The 9,944-nt window shown below is 40.6% G+C and overlaps 1 protein-coding gene across 6 annotated transcripts in view; it reads right to left on the bottom strand.

Moving 5' to 3' along the window:
- Window positions 1–9,944, bottom strand: part of SLC10A6 (solute carrier family 10 member 6) — a 48,784-nt gene extending 38,840 nt beyond the window's left edge. For 4 of the 6 annotated variants that reach the window (XR_010943114.1, XR_010943115.1, XR_010943113.1 and 1 more), the window contains exon 1: window positions 9,496–9,944. Coding sequence is in view for 1 of the 6 variants with exons in the window: in XM_067736542.1 (XP_067592643.1) it covers window positions 9,496–9,908 (413 nt within the window). In the remaining 5 variants the exon portion in view is untranslated. The remainder of the gene's footprint in view (window positions 1–9,495) is intronic. The other 2 variants (XR_010943117.1, XR_010943116.1) reach the window with 1 other exon arrangement.

Here is a 9,944-nt window from a genome sequence, read left to right on the forward strand (position 1 = left end):
AGGACTAAGGTCTGCTGCAGAGATAGCAAGGGTCCTCCAGCACTTGATCAGGCCTGCAAGTTACACATCATTCTTCCTCATAATATGAATCACCAATGTTTCCATCTAATTACCCTGTCTATAAAATAATCTGTCTGTGATAACTTTGACATTTTCTATCAGAAGAATGTTTATATTCCCAGCAAAGCAGCAACCATTATATTTCAATGATGTTAAAAATACTCCTTCTGTACTCTCAATCACTGCTGGCGAAATGAGGACTTCCCTGGTGGCGCAGTGGTTAAGTATCTGCCTGCCAGTGCAGGGGACACGGGTTCGAGCCCTGGTCTGGGAAGATCCCACATGCTGCGGAGCAAGTAAGCCCGTGTGCTGCAACAAGAGAAGCCGCCGCAACAAGAGAAGCCACCGCAACGAGAAGCTCGCACACCGCAACGAAGAGTAGCCCCCACTTGCCACAACTAGAGAAAGACCGTGTGCAGCAATGAAGACCCAACGCAGCCAAAAATAAATAAATAAATAAATTTATTATTTTTTTAAATGCAAAATGGCACAGCCCCTGGAGGGAGTTTGGTAATATCTAGCAAAATTACACATGTGTTTACACTTTGACCCAACAATCTCCCATCTGGGAATCCAGCCCAAAGATGCACTGTCAAATATTTAACTAATTGGTGACCCTTTCAGAAAACCAGACTTAGGTAATTCACAAATATTTGTATATATCCCTTCTCCTCTTTGTTTTCATTTAAACAATCCTGTTTCATAGCTGCTGTTTAGAGAACAGAGGCTTTGTTGTTTTCTTTTTAAAGCAACTTACTCTGCAGCTTGGTTGCTTTTGTTTTTTTCTCCACTTAATATCATAGGCATGTTTCAGGGCAACAGATATAACAAACTCATTTTTTTTAAAAGAACTGCAGAGTACAACATAAATATGCCATAATTTCTTCAATCACTCCATTAATGCTGAAAAAATTGTTTGAGTTTTCTTTCATTATAAGCAATGTATTAAACATTCTTACATATATTTCACTTGAAATAATTCTTCTCTTTCTGTAAAATAGATTCTCCAAAGTGGAATCACTGTGTCAAAAGTTTCTGTTTTTTATTTTAATAGATACTTCTAGATTATTTTCAAAAGAGCTTGCTGCATTTCGCAATCTTGCCTGCACTGGAGGCAATCAATCCCTTTTAATTCTCATGAGAACATTGAAAACTGCATCTCACTCTTCTTTTGTTATACACCTGACTCTCTACAAGGTTGTGCTTTCTTTCATGTTTATTAACCTCTTGGATATCCCCTCTCAACAGCCTTTCTTGTCTGATTTTTCTTTTCTCAACCTGTAGGAGCTACTTTAAAATTAGGGTACATATCATCAAATGTAATACAAATATTTTTGCCAAGGTTATTTTGTATTTTTACTATGCTTATGACTTTTGCCATAATAAATAACAGTGAGATAGTCAAATCTGTCCATCTGTCCTTTTTTTTTCCTGGTTTCTAAGCTCCTTGCCTTGTTAAAGATTTCCCCCTCTCCTGAGGTTATTCAAATATTGCCCCCACTTTTTACTTTTTCATAGGTTTATATTTTACATTTATATCTTTAACTTATCTAAAATTTTTATTGTATAAGCTATGAAACTAATCTATTGTCTTTTATATTGAGAGGCAAGTGTGTTAAATTTTCCAAATAAACAATTTTTCACTAAACTGAAGTGCCAACTTCATTATATATTATATATACGTTCAAGTGTGTTCAAAATGTCCTTGTTTCCTAAGCAAATATCAGACTGTTTTAATTATGGTGTTTTCATAGTGTATTTTTGTATACGACAGAGCAGACACTTCCATGTAAATCTTTCTTTTCAAACTTTTCTGAGCAGTTCTTGCATATATTTCACTCCATATGAGATTTAAAATTATCTTATTCTATTAAGAATGCTTGGGCTTCCCTGGTGGCGCAGTGGGCTTCCCTGGTGGCGCAGTGGGCTTCCCTGGTGGCGCAGTGGTTGAGAGTCTGCCTGCCGATGCAGGGGACACAGGTTCGTGCCCCGGTCCAGGAAGATCCCACATGCCGCGGAGCAGCTGGGCCCGTGAGCCATGGCCGCTGAGCCTGTGCGTCCGGAGCCTGTGCTCCACAACGGGAGAGGCCACAACAGTGAGAGGCCCGCGTACCACTAAAAAAAAACAAAAAACAAACAAAAAAAAAGAATGCTTACTTTGGGCTTCCCTGGTGGCGCAGTGGTTGGGAGTCCGCCTGCCGATGCAGGGGACACGGGTTCGTGCCCCGGTCCGGGAAGATCCCATACGCCGCGGAGCGGCTGGGCCCGTGAGCCATGGCCGCTGGGCCTGCGCATCTGGAGCCTGTGCTCCGCAACGGGAAGGGCCACGGCAGTGAAGGGGCCGCGTACCAAAAAAAAAAAACAAAAAACAAAGAATGCTTACTTTGAGCAGTCTTCTTCCTAACTAGAGAGCAGATTAACGAAGAAAACCAGCTTGCCACAGCTCTCAAACCTTTGTATTCAAGAATAGTGTGTGTCTGGAACGCTTTTCCAAATTCCTAGTCTATGATAGTGCTACATTCCTGGCTCTTCATATCACCACATCCTGAAAGGAATTCCATATTACATCACTTTGATCTTGAACTTCTGGAGAACTAGCAGACAATTTTCCTCCTCTATGGCTATGGCTCAAACACCAGAAAGGTAAGATTCATGACTGTGGGAAGCAAAGTGTGAGATTATATCAGACTGATTCTATATCCTTGATTACATAGGTTACTACTTCTACCCTTTATACAACTTCATGCCCATAATGTTCACAGTAATGGTCAAGGAAGGCAACAGATGACCCTGGTGCTCTGCCAAGCTGGAAAAGCACAAGTGAATGTGTCTGAATGCATTGGATAGTCACACCTTTTGTTTTACTGCCATGAAATTCCAATGTAGCATAAACAGAGGATGTGGTCAACTGGGTCTCTTGGCTGTTCACATATAGGAAAATTGTTGGCAAAATCTGATTTCAGTATAACAAGATTCCACTTGCACTAAGAAGAATGGTGTCACCATCTGCAAACTATTACAGAGAATAATGGGACAGATTAAGCAAGTCTGGACAAACAGGTAAATCCTGAACCTCCTTTAAAACATGGAAATTACATATATATGCATTATATTAAAATGTAGTGTCGATAAGTATACCATTTTGCAGTTGGGGTTTAAATTATACGCCTGTTGTTTTAGTTTGAAACCAGTAAACTCAGGAACTCTGACACTCAAAACTATGAAAGTACACACTTGCTTCCCTACTGAAAAAAAACTTTTAAATTATCTAGGTAATCAGATGGACATGGAATATGCTATAAGATCAGATCAACAGACTTGGGCCTAGAGAAGAGTTCAAGGCCAGGTTTTCCATCCCTAAATATAAATGTTACTCCTGTCTGCTGCTTCTCAAGAACGGTAATCAGCATTTATTGAGCACCACCTGCTAAGTATCAGACCTCATTACATACATTTTCTCTTTTCGTCTATAAAACAACCCTATGGGTAGGTATTATTTTCATTTTATAGACAAGGAAATTATATATAGCATTATAGAAACACACTAAGTCACATGGATTCAATCTAAGTTCTGTCTCTCAAGATGATCTTCAGTTCTCCACTAGGCCCTGTCAGACAGATCTGAAGAATCTGAAGTCCCAGTTTCAGGGTTTCTGCTAAAGGATCAGGAGCTCCTTTAAAGTTCAAAAGTAAATTTGGCCACTGAATCCCTCAGGCTCTACCACCACCAGTGGTCAGAATCCTTTCTCTGCCGCTGAGGACACAATCACGTCCTCACAGAAGAATAGACCTCGTATAACAAAAGTTATCAAACTAAGAGTTCCCTGGTGGCCTAGTGGTTAGGATTCCAGGATTTCAATGCTGGGGCCAGGGTTCAATCCATGGTCGGGGAACTGAGATCCCACAAGCCACATGGTATGGCCAAAAAAAAAAGTTATCAAACTAAAGACAGTGGGAGCTGTCCTAAGTTGTACCAATAAACTGATTGCATTTCAAGAGAAGTTTTTGTAACACACACGAGCAATCAGAAACTTTCCTTCAGTCATTCACCCTCATCTATCAAGCCCCTGCCACCACCAGGCTGGCTCTAAGCATGCAGAGGAACAAGCCCCGGAGGAGCTCAGAGACCTAGTGAGGCTGAAAGTAGCCCAGCTACCGCAGTGTCCTCTGATAGATGACAAGAAAGCATTGCATATTTAGTGCTATGGGACAGAGGAGAGGCATCTCTGCCAAATAGTTTCCAGAGAAACACTAAAAACTGGGGTGGGAGAGGGGGATGCTTAGACTTTATAATTTGCTTTTCTTTTCCTATTGTCACAAAATACTTAAAACTTAAAAAAGCCTCAGATCCATTTCTGGATTATACCCAAAAGAACTGAAAGTAAGGACTCCAACAGATATTTGCACACCCGCGTTCATGGAAGAATTACTTACAATAGCCAAAAGGAAGAAGCAACCCAAGTGTCCATCAATGGATAAATGGATAAATAAAATGTCTTATATGCATACAATAGATTATTATTCAGCCTTAAAAAGAAAGGAAATTCTGACACAAGCTACAACATAGCTGCACTTTGAAGACATTATGCTAAGTGAAATAGGCCAGACACAAAAGGACAAGTGTTTTATGACTTCACTAATATGAGATACCTAAAGTAGTCAAATGCATAGAAACAGAAAGTAGCATGGCGGTTGCCAGGGCCTAAAGGGAAGGAGGAATTATTGTTTAAGGGATACAGAGTTTCAATTTGGGAAGATGAAAAAGTTCTAGAGGTGGATGGTGGTGATGATTGTACAACAACGTGAATGTACTTAATGCCATTGAACTGTACGCTTAAAAATGTTAAAATGGTAAATGCTATGTTATGTATATTTTACCACAGTAGAAAAAAGACACATGACACAAATGAACTTATCTACGAAACAGAACAGACTCACAAACATAGAGAACACACTTGTGATTGCAAGGGGGAAGTAGGCAGGGGAGGGATGGATTGGGAGTTTGGGATTAGCAGATGCAAACTATTACATGTAGAATGGATAAACAATAAGGTCCTACTGTAGAGCACAGGGAAATATATTCAATATCCTGTAATAAACCATAATGGAAAAGTAAAAGAAAAAGGGACCTCAGAAAGTCTAACCCAATGGTTTTACAAATGAGGAAACAGGTCCAGAAAGGTATGCTGAAAGACACACAGCTCCTTGAGCAGAGACTAAAACACAGGCCCCTGACACAGTGTTCTTTTGCCTGACCCATATATTAATAATAATAACTCATACAGCATTTTGTGCCAGTAAGACTCTGAGCACTTTATATATATTAACTCATTCAATCCTTACAACAATCCATGAGGTAACTTATGTTTCTCCCTATTTTAGAAGTGAGGAAACTAAAGCATAGAGAATTTACGTTACCTGCCAAGAGGACCCAGCTAGTAAGGGATGGATCTACTTTCTGGCTCCAGACTGGTGCACTTAACTATGACACTGTACTGCCAGATCTCAGTTTTCATGTCCTACTGTCCAAGGCAAGAATTCTGTCCATCCTTAGTATAGTAGATTGCAAAAATGTCCCCAGTTCTTTCTCCCGCTCTTTTCCATGCCCTCTGCACTGTGACTTTGCAGCTCACCCCATGGAGAGGCAGAATCTACTTCTCCAGTCCTTGTATCTGGGCTAGCCTTGCAATTTGCATTAGCCACTGGAATGTGGTGGAAGTGATGGTGAACTGCTTTCAAGCTCAGGCCTCAAGAGACCTTGTAAGCTTCCCAGACACTGTCATGTGGTTAGGTCTAGGCTAGCCGGCTGGAGAATGAGAGGCCACAGGGAGGAGAGCCCAATTGTCCCAGCTGAGGCCATCCAAGATCAGTCCACATTTAGCCCGTCCCCGGACATGTGAGAGAGCCCTGCCAAGATCAGCAGAGCTCAGTCCAGGGGCAAGATAATTTTAAGGCTCTTCATACATGTAGGCCAACTGTTTTCCAGAACCGTTATAATGGATGATTGGAGGAGACAGATCAGGCCAGCTGTTGTTGCAGCCTGTGAAGACAATGGGCAAAAGAAAGTTGGAAAAGTGCTGGGTATGTTTAAAGAACAGTTACTAGGGACTTCCCTGGTGGTCCAGTGGGTAAGACTCTGTGCTCCCAATGCAGGGGGCCGGGGTTCAATCCCTGTTCAGCGAACTAGATCCCACATGCTACGACAAAGATCCTGCGTGCCACAACTAAGACCCAGCGCAGCCTACATAAATAAATAAATAAAAATTAAATCTTAAAAAAAAAAAAACAGTTAATAGTCCATTTTGACCAAAGACCTGTTATGCTTAAGGGTTTAATGGTAAATAAACCTGCAGGAGTCAGTTAGACCCAGCTTAGGTTCTACCCAATTTAACAGGTGTTGAGAAGCCTTTACATGTATAATATGTTCCTTTTCTCCTCACAATACCATGAAGGAAGTACTATGATTTCCAGTTACAGAAAGAGGTCCCAAGTCAGGATATAAAGACAGGCAGTCTGACCCCAGAGCCTGCCTTATCCACTTACTACAAAACCATGAAGGAAAGACTGAAGGTAGAGAGAACATTGAGAAGATACTGCAATTGGCCAAGAAAGAAACTGTGGTGCCTGACCTGAGGTGATGGCAGTGGACAGATAGGAAGCAATAGCTATGGGTGACATCAAGAGGGTGGGCTACAGTACTAGCCAGAGGACTGACTAAAGAAAGTGAAGCATGAAGGGGAGTCATGGGGTGGGGAGGGACTGCGAAGATGATGAGTCCAGGTGACTGGGAGGATGACTGGTGTCAGCATCAGATACTCAGAATGCAGAAACTGGTTCAAACATGTTGATTCTGAAACTCCTTGTTTAGTGTGAACGCATGGAGAACTGCAAGTAAATTGAATGAAGCACGGAGTTAAGGCATGAGAAACACATTTAGGTTTAGCGCTCATCTCAAGAGCACTAAATCTAAATTTCCTCATTTGTAAAATGAAGATGTTGTACTAAATGCTCTTGGATTTTATCCAGTATGAAAAACAAAATTTCTATCAATGACTGCCTAGTGAGTTTTGCTTGAGTTATTTTTGTTGGTAATCAAGTAAGAAAAACGTAGTGAACTTGTAGATTGTTTCACTTGATAATACTGAATTTCCTATTTGCAATTTTTACTGAGAATTAAGATTTATTACTCTTGTATCTATAAGCTTTTGAAAATCTAATATTTAGTCCCCATTTTAAAATTTCATTTCTTAGAATTTAAATTTTATGCTTGTTTTTTGTTTTGTTTTTTGTTTGTGAGTCTCAAAATCAAAATTTTATAAGAAAAATGGGAAAGTAGCTAATATTTATTACATACCTACTATGTGCCTGGCATCCAACATACATATTTCCTCCTTAAAATACATCCTTGTGGGGAATAGGCAATTTTAACATGTTTTACGAATGAAGCTTATAGGTTAAATAATTTGACCAAAGTTAAAAGCTAATTAAGGGAAGTAAAATGAGCTTTATCTTTTATAGACTTCCTATTAATTGGTGTTTTTATTATAATTTTGGCTAATAAGAGATGAAGGTAATAAATGTTCTCTTTCCCAGAACAGAAGTGCTTGAGAACACTGCTTAACGATTTATGTTCCTGCTCAGAAGATCCAGTTGTGTTAATAAATGGCATTGAAGAAAGTCCCTAAATTTCAGGCTGATGAGAAACAGATGTGCTTTTAAATCTGAGTTCTGCCATACTCATTTGTAGCATTTGGCAACATACTTAACCAATCTGAGACACAATTTTCTCAGCTGTAAAATTCAGAATAATAAAAGGCCATTTACAAGGTTATTTTGAGAGCCAAAAAGAAGGAAAAGAAAATACATGAAAGCATAGACCCCATGCCTGTCAGGGTACTTAATAACTATGTTTCCTTTTTCTTTCCAAAAACTTTCAGGCCCTGGAATTTATCACTGTTATATGGACTTTGTGTAAAGAATATTTATCATTTCCCAATTATTATGTTAATGGTCAACTTAATTGAATTTGAATTAGCAGTGCATGTTAGGGTTTTTTTTAATTTTATTTTATTTATTTTTCATATAGCAGGTTCTTATTAGTTATCCATTTTAGACATATTAGTGTATACATGTCAATCCCAATCTCCCAATTCATCCCACCACCACCACCCCACCCCCCGCCACTTTCCCTGGGGGGGGGGGGGTTAAATTAGCCATGCAAGTGATTCATTTCAAATCTTTGATAAGTGGGTAACTAGAAACATAGCCATATGAAAATTAATTATTGGTCTGTTTGGCATGAACCCATTAAAATTTATAGGTGAAATAAGTTCCATATGCTAAACATTCAGCACATGCAGGAAACTAGAAACCCATACCTGCAGCTGACTCACTAACGTCAACTCCCAGCACGGTCAGCACCTCTGATTCATTCATTGTATAATAAATCTCAACTAAATGACATACACATCGAACAGAGATTTAAATTTATAAGTAGTTCTTTCTCTGGGCAAAAGGTGAAACAGCTTGTTCAGAAGTAAGCAAAGATTCTAGAAAGACCACTGTTTTTAGCCCTGTCATTTTCTCCAGTTGTGACTCCTCTGTTTTTTCCTCAAATGCTCTTTTCCCCATCAAAACAAGTACTCCAAAATACCTGTGACTAATTCAATCTCATTAAAATGTAAATGAATGATAAAGCTTAATGTGTCCTGGGGTATTTATCTACACCATAATTGGAAATAAGGTCACTGGCTTAAATGAAAGGAATGAGATTCTAGTAATGAATGTTAAACATCTGCAAAACAACAAGAAAGAACAGTCTTAGTCATAAGTCTTTGTGTTGCTCCCCAAGTCAACTCAATAGCCACTTAAAACAGGATACATCTATCACATACCCCTAAAGCTCCCTTATCCTGTCCCCCAAAATACTTATCTCATAAAGTAGGTGCTTGGGCATCACTTGCTGATTAGAGCCATGAGGCCCTCATTCTGGTTATGCCGCTGCCACCACCACCACTACAATAGCTACCAACCAGTATCCTTAGCTTCCTGGGATTCTGAACCTATGTCCTGGGAGACTGTGAAACCAGGACTGTTGTTAAAGCCATCAGCGTGGGTGAGAATGAGTTCACGCCTAGGAAGGGCCATTGGGTGAGGAAGGAGACCTGCTTTCACTGTTGCATATGAACCCAACCCCTCTACTCAGAAAAGTAGTTGACAGTAAAACAGAGGACAATCACAGCAAAGTAAATTTTAAGTTCAGAAAGGAAAGTCCTTCTGGGACCAAACAAGTCTGTGTAAAATGTTTCCCAATGGAATGTCTACCTAGATTGGCAGAGTTTTTAACGTGAAGGTGTCAGTCCCCCCCATCCCCACCCCCATCCCTGGCAGAGTGCTATCAGGGGAAGACAGCTGAGCTTCCCTAGTGTAACTTACCTGAGATCCATATCTCCATCAACCCAGTAGGTGAAAATGTTAGAGATGGTTCCCCCTGGGCAGCACCCCATGATGAGGATAGCCATAGCTTGGACTGGCTTCAGAGAGAAGCTGATGACCAGGAGATAGGCAGTAAGAGGCATGAGCCCAAACTGGCAGAGCAGTCCCACAGCAATGCCCCAGGGTCTCCTGATGTGCGACCAGAGCCTCCGGATCTCCACAGAGCATCCCAAGGAGAACATGAGCAGGCCGGTCATCACGGCTGACACCACTGTGAAAACAAGTTCCAGGTTCCCATAGACCTCCAGCCCCACTGGCAACTCCTCCTCTGAACTGTTGGCAGGGCAGGCTGAGCTGCTGGAACAATTTGCTCTCATCTCCTTATTCCTTAAGGCAGCATTACAAATGAACATCTGCCGCGATGGCTGGGCAGGTCTATCCTGCCACGT

The sequence above is a fragment of the Pseudorca crassidens genome, chromosome 4, assembly GCF_039906515.1.
Source record: "Pseudorca crassidens isolate mPseCra1 chromosome 4, mPseCra1.hap1, whole genome shotgun sequence".
In the NCBI taxonomy this organism is placed as follows: Eukaryota; Metazoa; Chordata; class Mammalia; order Artiodactyla; family Delphinidae; genus Pseudorca; species Pseudorca crassidens.